This window comes from Melospiza georgiana, chromosome 1 (genome assembly GCF_028018845.1).
Source record: "Melospiza georgiana isolate bMelGeo1 chromosome 1, bMelGeo1.pri, whole genome shotgun sequence".
NCBI classification, from domain to species: Eukaryota; Metazoa; Chordata; class Aves; order Passeriformes; family Passerellidae; genus Melospiza; species Melospiza georgiana.
In genome coordinates, this window is record NC_080430.1 from 110,971,971 (window position 1) to 110,991,785 (window position 19,815).

Here is a 19,815-nt window from a genome sequence, read left to right on the forward strand (position 1 = left end):
ACTGCATTAAAATTTAAAAATTCAGTCCCCTTCAGAAATAGGCATACTTATCTTCATTAACTGATCCATGTACAAAAAATGAATAGTTTTTATAGAACATCCTTTTATTTTGCAAAAAATTTATTACTCACTGTTGTACAAAATAAACCTAAAAATATGATAATTTTGACACAGCTAGGTAGATTGCAGATAACCTAGTTGCAGGGAAGAAATCTTCACAATTTTTAAGGCAATTCAAGACAGTAACAACAAGTGAATTATACATTTTGAAATATTCCTTTTGTAAGATTTACACAAATGTTACCTGGTACTTGGTATCTGTAAACTTTAATGCTTTATACAAAGTTTTCATTCACATAATTAGAAGATATAATGAAAATAATATTTTTGCAATTCTTTTTTTAAAGTATCTCACTTCTAGTCTTAGTTTTACAAAACCAGCTGGTTCAACTCAGAATTTTAGTTTTTAAAAGATGCAAAGGAGTAGAAGTGATTCCAGATTTCTAGTTTGTTTAAAATGGAAAAAAATAATTATCTATGTTTTCTGAAAGGTAAAAAAAAATAACCAAAAAACCAAAACCAAATAAAACATTTTTAAGGTAAATTAGACTAGTAAAATATTATTTTGATTTAAGTAATGTATTATTTTAACTCTAGGATGGTAAGTTGACAACCATCTGTTTAAAACAGCCAATTCAATTTAAGCTCATACAAATTTGGTCTATTCTTTTAGAAAAGTACTACTACTGCATTTCATGAGGAAAGAAACCATACTTGCAGGGTTTTCTCTACACCACCCTCCAAGTAATTTTCAAAAGTGTGCAATCATTATTTATCCTAGGTCCTTCTGAACCACAGGACGTTTTATATAATTTAAAATACAAACAAACAAAAACACCACCAAACATTAAGAGAGGGAAAGGGAGACATTACTATTACCTTTAAAAGTGTATAGCCAATAACTAAACATAAAATGCAAGACAAAGCAGCAAGAAAATTACTAGGGAACAGATCTTCACCTGACATAAAGTCAGCATAGCTCCACTGGCATCAGCAGAGAAATTTTCACTCCTATCAGTTACAGATCTGACCGTCCATGTACAGTAAATTTTGTTTATGTTAGTGATAAAGATGAGCAGTGTTCAGAAGAGAAGTGTTAGCACACATTTTTTAAAAGAAGCGAGTTTGTAACACCTTGCTTCTCACCTAGTATTTTGCTGCTGATGACTATCATTCTTGCCACTGGCAGTGTATTTACTTCAGGATGAATTCATTACCACTTTCAAATGATACAGGAAATATATTTAACATTGGTCTATGAAGTTCTTAACCACAGCAAGTTCTTACCTGAAATACTCTGAAGCCCATTTACAGTGTAAAACATAAAGTTTTAAAAGTACTATTTTATAATGTTGCTAAGTTTCTATACTGTTATGGGTTTTCATTGACCTTAATTCTTATGGAATGAACTGCAACCACTGGAAGTCAGCAGTGACTGAAATTTAGAGCAGCATGACTCTTCGTTGTTAGCAATTATTCCTATTACAGATCATTAGCTATAGTAAATTTTTTAAAACATCTCTAAGGCATATGTTTACAGAGCAAATCCTAAAAGCAGACTTATAGCTACAGAAATAAGTAATTGCACAAGTTTCTCATAGGCACTGAGATGTTCTTTTAAGGCACAAGAGAATTCCCAGAGAGCAGAAGACATATTACTTAACTAGGAGTGCAAATATTAAAAAAACACCTAAATCCTGGGAAGCAGAGGTGTAATACCACCTGCTGCTTATGGCAGCATTCAAGTCACTCTACTGTTGTCTGCCAAAGGTATTTCAGACTTTTGCGTGTTTGTGTATATATATATATAGTGTATATGTATGCTTAATCTAGTACAGTAACAAATGGGATTCAGATGGTTTCTGCCAGAGATGTGTGTAAACGCTGACCTCTACAACTACCCCAAACTACACTCAAAACAAACCAGTTTCTCCCACTGTATTTCTGCATCTCAATAAAAATGTATCTCAAAAGCACATTATTAACACTGTTCTCAATCCATTTGAGCCTATCTTCTGTCAAGCTCTACTTCCAAAAAGAAACAGTTTAATGAAGTCCACAGCAGGGCAAGTAGAAAAGGTAGTGGTAGCTACACTGGACAAAACTCTTGGCAATGGTCAGAATTTCTGCAATGATACTATGTCAAAACTCACAAGAAACTGAGGTACAAACTTGTGTGAAGTAAACATGAGATTTATATTGCATTCATTTGAAGTATGATAGTTTCCTCTATTGCATGATTATTTTTTTTTGATCTCTTATTTCCTTAAAAGAAAAATACATCCTCGCATACAATGCTGATATCCTATGTGGTGATGCCATAAATCCCTTAGGATAGCAAGTTTGATGGGTGGTAACCCATTAGGAGAAAAATATACTTTTGAATATTATTTTACATATATACAATATATATATATATATATAATTTTTAATCAAAATGTAAAGTTTTCTAATATATTCATGAGTATATTTATGTCCAAAATGAAAAAATATTTCGTATCTCAGCCCATATAAGTTTACAAGGTATTTGATATGCACCAATAACATGATTTGCTTCATTTCTACAAAATTAAAAGAAAACAAAGAAACAGTGAGTTATAAAGCTTTCCTTCTCCAAAGCCAAATACAATAAAATTTTGAAGCTGGAAAATTAATTAAAGGAACACAAAGTTTTGCATTGTGAGCAATCACAAAGAATGCAAAATGTAATCTAAGTAGAAACTAGCATTACTATATTAACCTAACGAAAAGATATTTTGAATCCCTTTGTTCTGACAGAATGTGTCCAGTGTAAGAAAATGTAAATTTAAAGCAAGAGTCATTTACACTCTTACCAGTCTATCTTAATTTTGATAAACCTCTAGCCCTCCCAATTCCAAATTACCTAATATCACAAAGGATGACAGCCACTTATTTACAGGTTTTTTCAGCACTCTGAAAGGCACATTTATCTTTTTATGCATGTTTCTGCTAATGTCCTAAACTTGGGTTCCAACTGATCTAAGAAGTCAAGTGCCTCTTCTTCATGCTGATCACTGCAGCAGCCTACAGAGCCAGCCAAAGATCCTTTTCCTTCATAGTTATATGAAAGGAGATAATCTTCAGAATGCTTCTGTTCTTCATCCTGTCTGCATAGGTGCACCTTCTGGATAGGAACAGAACAGATCTTATCATTTTCTTAAATTGTTATCATGAACATATTGCAAAAAAAAAATTTCTTTTTGATTTACCTTTCATTCAATTATTTTTAATCACAGTGTGTCCTCTAATGGATTCCTACATACAAAAAATGCACATGATTGGTCTATATCATTATGACTACAAAAATATAAGTATTTAATAAAGAAATAATTTCTACTAATTACATATGTAACAATAGAAGAGGAAGAACCTGTTTAAATAACCTGTCAAGCAACTAAAATTCACTGAAAATTAAAAGACTGATTTATACATAACTAGTTAGACAAGTAGTGAGAGTTTTTTGATCTCCAAGAAATGGACTACATTTTTAATGCTGTACATTCATTCCTGCTCCATTGCTAATTAAAGTATGAGGTTTAAATTAGCATGAAGTAAGCAGTTAGACTAAAAGCAAACAGACATCCTCAGAAAAACTCACAAAAGCTTCAGTAATTATTCAAAATGAAAAACAGCACACTGTCTATAGCTTAAGCCAAGAGAAGAAAGTAATTTACACTTACGCCTGAGATATGTCAAGGATTACTCCTTGAAAGAGCAATATTCCAAAGGGGATGCAGAGGAGCACAGAGAGGAAAAATGAAATTAAACCAAAACCAGAAAGCCACCTTTCTAGCACATTTACATGTCTTCCTTCAAAAGCCTGTATATATTGACCATAACCACTACACTTCAAAGAAAATAAGTTTCAGAATACTTACTTCGCCTAAACGAGGATGTGTGAAATTATGCCACTCTGAGTAGGAGTATCTACAAGTATCCATCATAGTCTGTCCTCCTCCTTCTTTAACTGATCCCAGAGTCTGATGTCCACCTCCCTTGACTGATTCCAAGGTATGCCCTCTTCCTTTTACCATTTCAAATGTTTGCTGCTCCCCTGTTTTTACTCCATACCCTCCTTGATCGCATGTACTTTGTAGAGGAATTATATTGTGATCCTAAACAAAGAAAGAAAAAAAAAAAAAAAAAAAAAGTAGTGAGGACATCTTTTTTCTCCTCATTTCCTTTTCCTTTTTAATTCAAAAAGAAGAAACAGCAATCAGAAACTTTCACAACTGAAATATGAGAAGTTTCTTTCTTGGCACTGTGATATTTTGAACAAAGTGCTATCCTTAATGTCTAAAGATCAGTAAATCCTAGAAAGGATGCTATGATGAGAGAAGAGAGGATATCTGCATTTAAATATGATATGACGATATGATATCAAAGAATGGAAGTTTTATCCCAGTGAAATATGTACAATCCGTATTTTGAGATTATAATGGCATTACATTATTCTTCATAGGCAACAAGAAATTTGACTCTTGCCCCCACGAGTTTTTGGTTTCTTGCTTTTCAACATGAAATATTATTTTTCAACTCATCTTTTCTTGGGGAAGACAATGTCAGGGGTGGAGGATGACAGAAAAGAGGTAGTCTAAAGAACTAAGTTATTCATGAATGCAGTCCTGGACTGAACTATGCTCATGGTAGACTGAAAGAAGCTTAGATGCAAAAAGCAAGAAAATTTTCATGAACACCTGTTCATGAAATCAACTACACCTGAGGTCATTTTCCAGGGGAAGGGCAGAAATTGCACCTGCAATTTACACAGCTATCTGCTAAATATAAAAATCCTTCTCCAAGGAAAAAGAATGTTTTTCCATTAACACATTTTCAACAGAGGCAAAATAATAAATTTCAATCTAATGTCAATGTTAAAAATGACTGCAAGGTTATTAAAATGTTCACCTGAAGCTGTCAATCAAATCATTAAAATCTGGAAGAATTACAAGTAGCCAGCCTAACAACTACAAAGTATGTTTAAATGTATATGGTACTACCACCTCCACCTAAAGTAAAAATTTTCAAATTCTTATTAAATAGCAAAGTACATCTAATGATCCCTTCATTGTTTGCCTATTTCCTTTATCAAAACACTTACTTGCAGGTGGTCCTGTTCTCAAATTGCAATGCTATGGATACCACAATTGCAGGTTTCTATGTTGAAACAGACAACTTACCATCACTTCTTCTCCTGGAGCTTCTGTGTTTGAAATGATTAAATTGTGATTGGCACAATCATCAGTCACCTGCCTGTTCATTACCCCAGTGCCACAGCAGCCACAAATTGTGATCAGGATTACTATGGAAAAGGAAATAATACTATGAATTTTATCTCACAGTGGTATCTACTTATGTTGGATAACAAATTTTAAGGGCCTAAGCATCAAGAATGATTTAAAAAGAAATTCATTTCCAAAAATGCCCATACTTAAAGCTTTATATATTCACTTTTTTTTTTCCAAACAGTATAGGGAATAATCACTGCATTGTTGAATTATTTCATTCTTCTAAAACACATCTGGTTATATAAATGAAATGCAAGCATCCTTTATGAAAGCATTGTGACTTACTATATTTCACAGTAATGAAAAATTTAGTCCAAACCCAGGTGAAAAATCGTGTCTTATGTCTAAAATTAGGTTGTACAGGAGATTATTTTTCATGTCTGAATATGCAAATGTCAAATTATATCATAAGGCACTAATGGGCAAGCTAAATGTCCTAATACCAGAAATTTCTGCTTCATAGGAAAGGTCAGCAGAATCCTGGAGGACTTCCAGGATTATGCTATAGAACAATCTTATTTAATCCCTTGTATTCATTATATTCCTCTTAATAATACTACTTTTTGTTGTCAGAAACTCACCCAAAAATGACTTTGAATAACAGAATCATGATTAATAAATACCTTTCCTAAACAAATGACTAAACCTTTCATTCAGAGAACCATTCTGTTTTCTGCACTTTTCAAATTGCTAGCTTAAAAAAAAAGAAGCCCATGAGGGAGAGTTCTGCCTAACTGCCCACTGAGAAATTTGATCTCTGAACATATAAACTTCTGTGAAAATTGGCTGAGAGCCACTTTCAAGCTAATTTAGCTTCTCTAGCATCAGCTGTCAGAGAGATCTGCATCAATGATTCTAGCAGGTTGCCTCCTGATGCTGACAGATGGGAAGAAGACATCCATGACAGCACTGAGCAGAGGATGCACAGGGTAAAACCTATCCACAGTAAAATAAAGGATCTATTTGTAAGGGATGCAGTCAAGAGGCAGTGAAAAAGAGGTAGGTGACATTTCACACAGTTCCTCTACTGCAAGTTCCCACATCTGAAAATTCGTCTTCAGGATATATTCCAAATTTGGGTACCTGCCCCATTGAGATAAAACACTGATCTAGCTAGCCTTCAAAACAGGTCCGTGTCCCAGTGTTCTAGCTACTTAAGTATGAACAGCTAGCTGAGATTCAACTGGAGCAAGACAGTTTTCCTATGACCAGAAAAAATGGATAAGAAAGAAGGAAAAAAAACCCAAAAACCCAGATTCTGAAATACTAGATACTGCATGTCCTCTGTAGTTTTTAAAGATGTTACTAGTCAGAATAACATGACTGATTGTGGTAAAAAAAAAAAAAAATAAACTTCCTTTTGCTTTTCTGTATCACCATCATTGTCGCACTGCTTAACAGCAATATTACTCTTCTCAGAATCTGTTTTGGATAGCTCCAGCAGCACAACAAATATTCAAGGTTTTGGTCTGTTGTGAACTATTCACCCTGTCCTTTAATGTTTCTGCACCTCAGATGAGGCAACCCTGGATGTGTTTGTAAACTGGGGAAAGAGATGCTGGAGAACAAATCTGCAGAAAGGGACGTGGGGGTCCTCGTCCATGGCTCTGGAGGGAAGTGGTCAGAGCACCAAGCCTGGCAGAATTCAGGAAATGTTTGGACAATGTTCTCAGGCACATGGTGTGATTATTGGTGCCATGTGCAAGGCCAGGATTTGGATGCACTGATCCTGATGGGTCCTTTTCAGCTCAGTATATTCAATTGTTCCATGATTATATGGGGTCTTGTAAAATCCTTTGTGAAATCCAGTGTCTCACATAACCCATGTTTTAATCCACAGCACAAGAGAAATCACAAAATACTCTGGGAAATTGATTCGGCACTCCTAGAAACAGAAATGTTTCTAGAACTCATAAACTTTTTTGAAGTCTTTTGGTTCAAGTGCTAAATGCAGGTGTTTTTGGCCTCACTTACCTGAACATACAGAACCTCTCACACAAAATATACTTAAACAAATAAACAGAAATCCACACACAGTAACTACAATACAAGCTGAGAGCAGGAAGCCTGTGATACTGATATGAACAGAGCGGGTACATTAAGTCAGTGATGATAGCTATACAACAGCCAAAATAAAAAATGAATCGAGTTTGAATGCAGTTCTCTCAGCTAACTTTATAATTAAGTGGCTCGTACTTTGTGTTTAAAAAAAGATGTACTTACGCAGCAATAACAATGATCCTAAGATCATTGCAAGGATGGCCCAGAGACCAAGGGTAACATTTCCACCAGCAAGCTGACGAGTTCTGCCATCGCATTCAGTTGGAGTAACACAGTCACAGAGATTAACTCTCACTACGTTCTCTCCTATCTTTCCTCCATTATCAATCACACTTACAGGAATTTCATAAATTCCATACGGAATATCACCCTTTGGTGAAAGATACCAAGAATTATCTATAAACAAAAAGACAAAACCAAATCTAGGGTCAATGATGCTTGGAACTCAGTTGTCACAAATGTGACCATAATTACAATTTTTCCTTCTGTTACAGCTATACTGCTACCAGATCCACAGTAATTAGTTTCAAGTTAGATTAAATGTGTTGATACAAAACTAGATCTTGAATGGGTTTATACTTTCAGCACCTTTTAAATATTAGAACTGACAAAGCATACCTTACACAACCCTCTGAAAACATATGATTTGAAACTCTGAAGTTGATTTAGTTCATTATAGGAAATGACACTACTTCGGCTTACTAGTAAAGATCATCAACTAAATTAACAGGTATTAAAAAGGCTTTTGGTAATGTGATTGGAATAATTAATTATGAACTTATTTTATACCTCTCTTACTCTTTAGTTATATTGCTGTATTCAGGGTGAATGACTATTTCCAGTGGGGGAAAAAATCCATTTAATCTGCTGCCCTGTTCAGAGGCAATGATTAATGACCATATTCTTTGAGGACCAAAAGTAGTAATTTGTAAAAAAATGTAAAAGACTGACACTGATGTACATAATGGTTGTTTTATGATGAGCTATATGAAACATGTATCATCCAAAATGTGATTTTCAATTTACCTGATATAAAACTTGAAACTATTAGATGTCTTTGCTTTCAGACTTTTCTGTCTTTTGCCTTTCTTAGTGAGATGGAATGTTACAGAATCATATTCTTTGCAACTAATTCGTGTCACCATAGTAGCAAATGTATGTGCTGCTCTTGTTGCCCTCATCCGGCAACCACCAGGAAACCATGATCAGCTTTAACTTTTTATATCAAGTTTCAGGAAACAGTGATTCCTTTGCTAATAAATTGTTTATCTACTGCTCAGGTCAGCTTTACAAAAAGTGTGCTGGGTAACAGTAGTAGTAACATAAAACTTCCAGAACTTTTTTTTTTTGTCAGCCTATAATCAATTTTAGGTTAAGTTTCAGTTTCCCAGTCCTCCACCATAATAACAGACTAAGAAAAGTTCAATTTCTCTTTGGAATACTAGCCATTTCATTCTTAAATTCCTTATGAATTATGAATCTATAGTTCATTTTTCAGGTGCTGATGCAATGCATTACATCAGGTTTTGTTCCTTCTCCTGATCTTCTTACATCATAATTTCAGACAGCAGCTGATTTCTGACCCAAGGATGCTTGGGACAGATTCTTCTTCTTTATGGTTTAAGAGACAGATCTTTCTCCTTGCCTTTGTGATGCCAACAGTGTCATCACTGGATGGGAACTAGAGGAACCACTAGAGATCATCACCAAGCCCCAAAGCACCTCCACTGACTACACCAATTCCAAGCAGAGATTCATCCAATCTATTCTTTCAGAACACCCAAGTGAGAGACAGCAAAGCCTCCTCTGGCAGCCTGCAGCTGAGTGAGGAGGAGGAGGAAGTTTCCACATACCGTTGTGCGGAGTTAGCTTCCACATGGAAGCCAGCCTGCGGTCGTTTATGCGGTACTCGAAGGGTGCGCTGTACGGAGCCTCATCGCCGTCCTGCGCCGTGAGGGAAATCGGGGTTCTGTCTCTGCACATGATGTAGTCAGTTTGAGTGATTCGGGGGAAATTCTTGTTGCCAGGCACGATGCAAACCTGAATTGTTCCAGTGCCTGTTTTACCATCTATGAGATAAAAATAACTGGGTTTAGCGCTTACTTCTAACTTTGACACACTAGTTTCTGGTCTGAACTTTCACAATTAAATATCATCAACTGTAATATTCATGTTTAGAAGTAAGCTAGAAAGCAACTGCTGATTTAGCCAGAGAGAGAGGGGGAGTTCTCACAGGTCCTTCTTGGCTGCTTCTCTTTGCTTGGCTGGTTGCAGATGCATCAGCAGCTCCACATCTCCATATTCTGCATGTGCAGACTGTATTTTGCTGAGTGTGTGTGCCTGTGTGGAAACATATACTACTCTAACAGGTAGGAGGGGTAAGAGGAGGAAGAGCTCAAACTAGGAGTAAAGGATACTATGACAAGCAGAGAAAAAAAGCAGAAAGCGAAGATTTCCAGCCTTCTAACTTTCAGAAGGAGAAAATTAACTACACTTTCCCTACCTTCACCTCTCTTTTGTGGGACCAAAAACACTAAGGGAACAGAGCACTTATTTCTGTCCTCTACCCTTTAATTTACCATGCATTCATCAGTGGCACATACCACGTCACCAAAGTCAACCCGCAAGAAATAAATGAAGTCTTCCTTCCTATTACAGTTTTTCCAATACACAAATAGTCAATGCTTTTCATATACATCCCAGTGAAATTACATCAAGTCTACTTTTTAATCCTTTTTCTAGAAATAGCTGATTGCAGATGCCTATCATGCTTATTACATAGACAATAGAATTTTAAACAATTTAAATTTGTATTATTTACATTTGACTTTAAAATGCAAACTTTGACAGAGTTAGAATTGTTTGCTGCAAGTTCAATGACTTCTTTTCAAAAAGTCCTCTCTACTTTCTCTGTTGTCTAGCTCACAACTGCCAGGAGCTATTACTTAAAAAAGAATTGTCAAGAAATAGAAGAAATATACTCCAGAGAAAAATATCTCAATTTAAAATTACTAAAGCCTTTTAAATGGAGCAGATAACTTCTCAAAACATTGCGATCATGCCTGATTTATAAAGGCTCTCCCTGCTAAATAATATTCTGTAAGCATTTGACAGAGTTATCACAAAGACAAGACAATGGACCAGGTGTGCCACTGGTCTGAACCACTACAGTTGTGCCCACACTACATTTGCACATAAACATCTGTTACACACCACAGAGACTTCACCAACATTTAGTACTCACTTCTGTCTATTGCAAGGACTGTGATATTGCATTGACCTCGTCTCATTTCTCCTATGTCTCGGTCCAAGACCCTAACAGTTCTGATTTCACCTGATTTGTCATCTATGTTGACCCAATTACACTGGCCAGGTGGTATCCGGTATCTGTGAAGAATAATTTGTCTTGTTAAAGATCCCAAACATAGCACACGTGTGCGTATACACAAACATATTTAGATACATGTATTCATATACACTGATAGGTGTGCAGGTGCACACACATACATACAACCTCAACAACTATTTCCCCCTTCCTGTATCCCACCCATGCTGTATTAAAAAAAAAACCTAGTAAATAACATAGTTTCATACCTTATGCCCTCACTATTTCCAGTTTCTGGATCTTCTGCTACATATCTCCCAATAGCTGTCCCAATATCTTCGCACTCTTTAACGTCTAAGCGCAACAGACAGGGTTTAAACACCGGTCCCTCGTCCACATCCAGGACATGCACAGTAACAGAGCAAGTGCTCTGGGAAAGTTGTTGGGAATGGGGAGCCAGCAGGTAGGGTGCCTCATTGTTGACTCCAATCACCAGGATCCTTTGCTTGGCAGCTTCATAGTCCAGTCCCTGTAACAAAGGTGAGGTGGTATTTTTTCCCTTCAAACTAATACAAAACCTAACATTCTTTTCACCATGCAATTATTACAGCTGAAACTGTACCACATTTACAAAAGAAGTCAACTGTCCTCAAATAAGCCATTGAGACAGAGTAAAAGGACATGATTTTTTTTTTAATGTAAAGTTTTAAGTTAGTCAAAGAAAAAGGCCTAAAATATACCCAAGCAAGAAATATCACTGCAAAATTTTGGATAAATATTCTGAAAATTAGTTACTAAAAGAACAAAAAGCAATTAAATGTAGTGGGGGATTTTCTTCTTCTAATTTAGTTGGTCATTATTTTAGCTTACACATATTTCCTTTTCACCAAAGGTCAGTCACACTTCTCTCTAAAGCTACAAATGCACCTGAGAGTTTATGGAGTTGACAGTACGTAGTAACCATTTATTCTTCAGACATGTTCTCCAAAGTCATTTTATGCCTTTAATAGAGCTAATATTATCCTAAATTTATAATATTCTCTAGTCTACTACAGCATTACAATAAATGTAAGAAATTTCAACTATGTTCATATACCAGGGACAGAGCTTTAGAAAAAGTTCTAATCATTACTAGGAACAAAAAACCCATAATAAATAATATTAATTTAAAAAATGACTAGCATCTCTACCTCTACAATTTACATGTTCAAGTTTTAATACTAATATTTTCTGCTCCTTAAAAGTTATTGCTTATCGCAGTTATAAATGATAATGAAAAAGAGGCAAAGGGATCTGCTGAAGGACAGATGCAATGGGCCTTTTACCTCACATCTGTAAAACACTTATAACAAATAATTAAACTGACACAAATTCTTTTATGCATATGGACTTCCTCACATGCCAGAAAAGCAAACCTGAAGTCAGTGCACTGCAAAATAAAACCTGGAGGGCTTTATTCTGAACGAGGAAGTCTACTTAACTCCCAGAGAGAACAAGACTCAAGAAGGTGCTCAAACTTTCCCTGCTTTGCCACTCTCTCATTTCGGTTAAAAACCATGAATCATTTCTCAGTTACACCCCTAAGTCTAAACAACTGCAACTGTAGAACCAGGCCAAAGCACCAAGCTCTTCTGAACTGAAAAAACAAATTCTTTGGATTCTGAACACTGAAATTGAGGAGCAGTCTGGAAGGTGAACTTTATGTGTTATGTTTTAAAACCAAAACTAGAAAATCCATAAATTTTCCCCTAGCCATTCAATTTTTACTTACCTTAGTGACACACAGTATTCCTTCATTTGTGTTTTTGTCTGTTGTAATTTCAAAGGCCTGATCATCATTTCCTCTTATAATTTCATATACTGCTCCTGAGCCAGGTGAACCCGGTTCATCAAGATCAACAACAGAGATTCTCAGTACTTCTACATTCACTCTGTTTTCTTCCACTCGTGTTTCATACTTGGAGTACCCAAAAAAAAAATTAATTTAAATCAGAGAATAGTGTTCCACAAGGCAAGACTGAAGAACATCATATTTAAATAAGACTACTTCAACCTAAGGAGTTAATTTACCAGGTTGATGTAATTATTTATTTTGTTTTCGTGCATTAGCGTATTTTCCCCATTCCTCCCTTATACCCTGAGTCAAACAAGAAACCTTTCCTGACAGCACAACTGAAATCTCAGCTTCTTCATACACTCAAACTATCACTGACACAATTAATTCTGGAATTCTCCTTACAGGAAAGGTAAATTAGCAGTTTCCCTCAGTTACATCAGCCATAGATTGTAATTTGCATTCAACATGATCAAGCTGAGAATTAGAAAAGGCATTGGGGTAAATGTTAAAAAATATATAAATAAATGAACAATAACTTGCAAAAATCCAAAATGGATTAAATACATCTCTGCTTTGATGGCAAAAGATAAAAGGATTTTTGTATTTTTGTGTTATTCTCTACAAGTTGAAGAAGAGCAGATAAGAGTATTCTCAATTATATTACTGATGACATTGTACAGTAGTGACCAGAAAGGGTAAATTACATGTATTCCTTATGAATAATGAATTCTTTTTTCATATATTTCATATTACAAAATCTCCTGTGGTATTTGAGATGTATACACACTTGTTGATACATACTTTTTGCCCTGAATCATACTTATGGCTGGAATAAGCAAAGACATTTATATTGGCATTAACTGTCTCAGGGCATTAGACTTCATATTTGAGGGACTGTCCATCAGGAAATTAGAAAGGAGATGAAAGTACATTTTTTAAAGCTTTATACAAACATTTTACTTATGCAGACTTACTTGTAACTGTTTAAAGGTTGGTGCATTGTCATTCGTATCCTCAATTTTGATGACAACTGTTCCTGTAGTGCACAAACCAAAAGGCTGACCTGCCATATCTCTCACTTCAACTAACAAAGTGTAACTGGGCACAAGCTAAAAAGAAGAATAAAAGCATAAAGATGTTTTTCATACTCACTTTTTTTAACTGCATAGTAACACATAGTTACACAGGAGTAGAACTAAATATTTCATTCCTGTTCCATAACTCTGCTCTAAATTCAGTGTTTTCCAATAAAATGAGACAATTGGCTTTGGGGTTTTTTGCCCTATTGCTCAAAATGAAAAGGAGCAAAATAATTTTCAGTGGCTAAGCAGTACTGAGTTCAGCCAGCATTTGATAGTAACATGCATGCTCTATCCTGTATCAAATAAAGCTTCTCACAATGTCAGTGTTATTTTCCAGAACCTGAAGTTTTGGAAGATACAGATGACATACTCTCATCTGCTATTTGCCTCCCCTTTGGAGCAACAGAGTATTCCCTCAGGTTGTCAATAGGTGAAGTGTTTCAATGCATGTCTCTTATTTCACTGAGGATGAAGAAAACTGTGCTGCAATCAGCCTCTGTCTGGGCAACACAGGTTAAGGCAATGCCTGTCATTTGGCAGGGTCTGGCACTGAAGGAGTCACCATCCTTATCAGTTCCAAGGGGACCCCCAATAGGAAGCAGCCCACCTAAATCCCTAACTTGAACCAGAACAGCAGAAAGCTTTCTTTTTTAATTTGAGCAACCAAGGAAAGGGGGACCAAGTGGAAAAAAGGTGTGGGCAGAGGGGAGAGAACATGCAACAGTACAGATGGATTAGGCACAAAAAGAGAAAGTTAGTAAATCAAGACAATAACTCTAGTTCTGAATGTCTGGAAGTAGCACTGGTTTCTCTGGTGCAGAAATGAAATCTCCTGTTCTACTTCATAAGTTTATCTTAAAAGATAGGCAGTGGACTAGCTTTTCAATCCCTCCTTCCTTCAAGTAGTCACCCTGACAGCTTCCTCAGCAGTCACAGTGATGCTCACAATCACTGCAATTTTCTCCTGCTAACAAAGCTAAGCGCTCTAACTGCAAGCGCAAAGTTTTGCAACATGATGTTTTACATGGATTTTCAGCCATGAAACAACACAAGGATGCCATAATATAGCTCCTTTTATCTTCAGAAAAGTTGTGCCTCCTGCAATGTCTCCTAAAATGACTGTCCTATGCTAGAATTATTATTTTGAATTACATGCACATGTCATTTTTTTCCTAGTGCAAACTATCTCACATGACATTCTATCAAAAAAAAAAAAAACCTGTATCCTATTTGTTTGAAAGCTAGCTGATAAAAATAAATGGGTGGAACATTATTTTAAGAAATGGTATGTTTCTGTTTAGGTTTCAACTATTGGAGATATTTCTGGTTACTATAGGATGACTGACTACTTCCAGAGAAACCAGTTCATCTTCTCTGTGAAGAAGCAAGAAGCACCACAAATTGAGCTTAAACAGGAGGAAACAGTGGGTCATGGGATTCCTGAACACAGAAAGTGTTCACTAAAAAAGTGAAAAATCCATAGGTTGAAGAGCTGAGCAGTAACAACTTCTCTGCCAAGGTTAGCTAGAATATGGTAATCTATGCAGAAACTCTCTGGACTAATTACAGGGTTCTGAAAAGCTTCAGAAGAAGCCTTAGACACATTAACAAAAAAATGAAAAAGAAGCTGTCTGTTGATCCACATGCCAACACTTCACAGAGTCATCGAAAAGATTGGATTGGAAGGGATTCTAAAAATCATCTAGTTCCAAACTGCCCACACCACAGGATTTCACCCCCATGAACTTCCACCCCCTAAATCAGTTTGCTCAGGGCATGGTACAACCTGGCCCTGAACATTTCCAGGATTGGGGCATCCACAACCTCTCTGGGCAACCTGCTCCAGTGTCTCACTACCTCTGAGTAAAAAATTTCTTCTCAACATCTAACCTAAATATCTCCTCTTTTGGTTTAAAACCACTTCCCATTGCCCTATCACTATCTGCCTATGTTAAAAAAAAAAAAAGTCACTTTCCTTTTTTTATAAGTCCCATTTAAGAACTAAAAGGCTAAAAGGCTGTAATGAGTCTTCTCTTCTCTAGGCTGAACAACTCCAACTCTCTTAGCCTCTCTTCATAGAAAAGGTGCTCCACCTTTTGGATTTGAACTTCTTCACATCCCTCCTGGACCTGCACTAATAGAACCATGTCCTTTCTGCACTGAGGAGCCCAGCGCTGGGTGCAGCCCTGCAGGTGGGGTCTCACAAGGGCAGAGCAGAGCAGTGTTAAGCTATCTGTGTGCACTAAATGACAGCTGAGAATGCTTCAGGAAAGATCACCTCTCTGTCCAGCTGTGGCAGCAACACAGAGATGACACCGGTGTCCCCATGTAAAGAGAACGCGGGGGTAATCGGTGGGGTTTGTGACACAATGCGGTATTTCAGCGTGGTATGCAGAGTATAAGGCTCATCTCTGTCCTCTGCTATCACTTTCCCAACAACAACACCTGTGAACACAATACAGCAATGTTTAGTTCCAGAGAAATCTGCAAATAGTAAAAAAAAATATTTGAAAAGTTATTTCTGTTTTAAACATGTGAAGAGAGCTACTTGAACATTTACTGCTGCTCTTTGCAAATTCAGTCTTTGCTGTAATATAATACTCCCCAGGGAACCTCACTGAAATGTCTTAAAAGGCAGGATCACAACTAGTCATACTGGTGTGTAACAAAGCTGAGTAGTGGTAAGTATGTTCAGAGACTTAATTCTTACCAGGTCTGGAATTTTCAGGGACACAAAATTCAAAAAGGTCTTGTGTAAAATATGGAGCATTATCATTGTCGTCCTCTATCCTGATTGTATGCACAAGTGGTACTTCTGGTGAATAACCATCTGGAGTAGTTGCAAAGCAGATGATCTGGAAGAAAAATTCAGTGCTTAAGCAACATGCAGAACTTTTAGTTCAATGGAGGAGTCCTAAAACAGAATTAAATACAGCATGCAAATGACATCCTTCTCAAGACCAGGCTCTTCAGGCACATGGACCGGGATGCTATGCTATCTTGGGAGTGAAAGCAGAACACAACCTCTGAATGCTTTCCAATCTTTCCCCCTTCCATTCCTCACACACTCTAAGTACTTTAATCACTTTCTCCCTGACCCCTCCTCCAACTCTATCATTTTTTTCAAGTTTCCTGAACACTTTTTTTTCAGGTGTTCACAAAGCACCTCAGCTCTCAAAATGTAGATGCATATATTGTTATTTAGAACAAAACAAGAACGAGAGCAAAACTATTTGCCCCATTATAACATAACCTAATAAAAATGCAGCAGTAGGTCCTGATAATTACGTTTTAGAAACTGTTTCTACTGGTTGACTTCTTACACTTCTCAGCCAGTAGAGAGAGCAGTGTACCTTGTTAACAGATCTGAACAACTTGAGAGACTCAGAAAACCATAGTCATCTAGACTTTACCATTACTTGTGTTTTCTGCAGATCTTTTCAACCTTATCTATAAGTTTCTTTCTAGAAGTGATGCAAATCCAATAGCTCACTATATTTATGCTGCAATTAGAGATTAAGCAGTGAAAAGCAAAACTACTCTCAAGATCTAGATGGCCAGCTATTTATTTATTTGCTGCTGATTTTATCTCTTCAACACCAAGGATATTACTCAGAATAGACAGGTGATTTCAGATCTTGTTTGCTACCATTTCCCCTGCAACCCAACTGCAACCCAACTGAGAGATTTAAAATTATATATATATATATATATATATATATATATATATATATTTAATTATATTTACACAAAATAGGCCTGTACCTGAAAACTTGGATACTGTTCACGGTCTACCGCACGAGTAGCAAAGATATTTCCAGTTTCTCTTTCTATGTAAAACAAACCCTTTGGATCTTGATCAATTCCTGGTCCACTTGCAGAATAATAAATAGTGTAGTTCTGAGCTGTGTCTGACTGAACCTATAAGAAGACATTTTTAAGCCCAAGGAAAAACATCAACAGATGTCAATACATTTCCACCTTTTCATGATCATATTTAGCACAAACAAAAACTCCTAAAACGAAAAAACCAAACTTGATTTACTGTTCACAGAACAGTAGGAGAACAACCTGACATGTGACTGCCTTCCTTTATAATGTGTGTACATGAGAACGGGAGTTAATTCAACTCATAAATATTTAGAATTATCAAATTAGAGAGATGACTTTATAAGGGAAAAAAAATTTGAAATCCAATCTGTAGAATATCTCACACACAAGGCATAATCAGATAGAGATGGCTTATTTCTGGACCTGTTCAAGAGACTTTAGTTTTAGTGCATTCACTGAGAATGTGGTTTGCACCTAAAGAAAAAGTGAAGGAAGGCAAGAAGGAATAAAGACCACATAGAGTACAGTTCAGAGATATGCCAATTCAGATAGCATCTGCATCTCATTACAAGCACCAAGGAGGCAACATTAGACTTATCTATTTATAAACACTCTTCTCCCAAAATACTTTCCTTATTTACTGAATGTCAGAAGTTAGGAGGGTAAGATTAGTAGAAGAAGGATTGCAGGATTGCTCTGCACAGACTCTGTTATTACACTTGTCTCTACACATCTGCTACCAGCTAGTCTGTAATCTAGTGAAGGCTAGATGGATCTATGATAACTTTAATTCTTGCATTTCTCTTTCACGCCTACTTGTTTTCTCCCACTAACTACTTTTCTGAATAACACAGGCCATACTCAGTCTTCAAGGCTGAAGGTACACACCTCGAGCTCCAGAAAGGATGTAGACAAGCAGGCAAAATTTACCCCACTCTGTGTTTACAAAATCCTTTTCTAAGCAATGTTTAGTGGATGGTTATTTGCTGCTGCTTTTCTTTTAATTACACACACTGATTTCCAGGCCAAAGAGCTCTCTTTGATAGTATGTCTCCTTTCTTTTTTCAACTTTTGCACAATGCCATTTCACTCCGACAACTAAGATCACAAGTTATTTCAGGTACAAGATCACGAGATATACAATGAACAGGACAGAACAAGACAGAGGAACAATAGCAGGAATGTCACTGGTAGATAATACAAGACAGCTCATCTTATTTATCATAAAAGTCACATAAAAACTAGCATGGGTCATAAAATTAAGGTTTATATAAAATGTACCTGCTGTATTTGCAGTGGGAAAGGTCCCAGTGAGTTCTCTATCATGACAGATGGAATGGGGCCCCACCTTCTTTTGGTTCTCTTCAGAACTGTATCCCTAGCATGCCTGGTATTCGGTGTCTGGGTCAAGAAGACAGAAAGACAGATGAGAATACATCCATATATTCTTAACTGCATATATTTTTGCTTAACTGCCATCCTGCATTTCCATCTTTTACTCCCCATTCCAGTCTTCCTACTGATAATTTGTTTTTCCAAGGTCTTCATTTCTGATTATATCTGTGATAATATTCCAAGCTTTTTCGTTTCTTGTGATACTTTGCATGAATAAGATCTGCTTTAATTCCTCAAACATGGCTTTTAAGATTCTTGACATTCCTGATTATGCTACTTGGTAGCATCTCCCATCTGAGAAAGGAAATCTGCTGACTAAAGCAACACAGTAATCAAAAATTGCTAAATAAAAATACACACTACACCAGTATTTTGCCTGATTATTTGAATTCTAAAACTTAACTACAGATACTTAGTATAAAGCTGTATTCTGTGAAAAAGTATTTCAAATAAGTAAGATATCTTGAAATTAGAACCTAACCTTTTTTTCTTCTTCCACCAAGTCAACATGTATTTTCTTTTCAACTTGTTCTTGAATGTCCTTAAGTATTATGGTAAAAGTCTTTTTCTCAGCAGACAAAGAAAGAGCAGATGTTGTATACACAGAACCATCCTCTAGAACCTTGAAGTTCCCATCACTGGAACTGATAAAGTCTGCAGACTGAAGGCATTCTTTCAAATCAACTGTAAAAAAATATTCAAACAATAACTCAAACAGCAAAAAACAATATCCCTCATAAAACAAACCCTAAACCCCAAGTAAAAATTGTATTTACTGACAGACAGAATCTTCAACAGCTTGTCATTCAGTATTTAAGCAACACCAATATTGATTTTAAAACCCACTTATGCACTCAAATTTGATGTTTTCATTAATTTCCACTCTTGTATTCATTAGTGCTTCCTAAACAACAT

The 19,815-nt window shown here is 36.2% G+C and overlaps 1 protein-coding gene across 1 annotated transcript; it reads right to left on the reverse strand.

Moving 5' to 3' along the window:
- Positions 1 to 2,710: 2,710 nt before the first annotated feature.
- Positions 2,711 to 19,487, reverse strand: LOC131087346 (desmocollin-2-like). Its single transcript, XM_058030937.1, has 14 exons — positions 19,382 to 19,487; positions 18,787 to 18,906; positions 17,440 to 17,595; positions 16,385 to 16,529; positions 15,953 to 16,119; positions 13,567 to 13,701; positions 12,527 to 12,712; positions 11,025 to 11,284; positions 10,675 to 10,817; positions 9,284 to 9,499; positions 7,593 to 7,826; positions 5,262 to 5,383; positions 3,960 to 4,196; positions 2,711 to 3,205 (listed from the first exon to the last, which is right to left on the reverse strand). Exons 2-14 carry the CDS (start codon positions 18,829 to 18,831, stop codon positions 3,008 to 3,010), a joined length of 2,244 nt encoding a protein of 747 aa, XP_057886920.1. The 5' UTR covers positions 18,832 to 18,906; positions 19,382 to 19,487; the 3' UTR covers positions 2,711 to 3,007.
- Between the last annotated feature and the right edge of the window lie 328 nt (positions 19,488 to 19,815).

Excerpts from the sequence above, each read along its gene's own strand:
- LOC131087346 (XM_058030937.1), bottom strand. The coding sequence starts at position 18,831 with ATGATAGAGAACTCACTGGGACCTTTCCCACTGCAAATACAGCAG. Across the intron at positions 13,702-15,952 it reads TGCCACAGCTGGACAGAGAG|CTTGTGCCCAGTTACACTTT; the intron begins GTGATCTTTCCT and ends TCTTCTTTTTAG. Across the intron at positions 3,206-3,959 it reads CACATCCTCGTTTAGGCGAA|AAGGTGCACCTATGCAGACA; the intron begins GTAAGTATTCTG and ends GTTCCTATCCAG.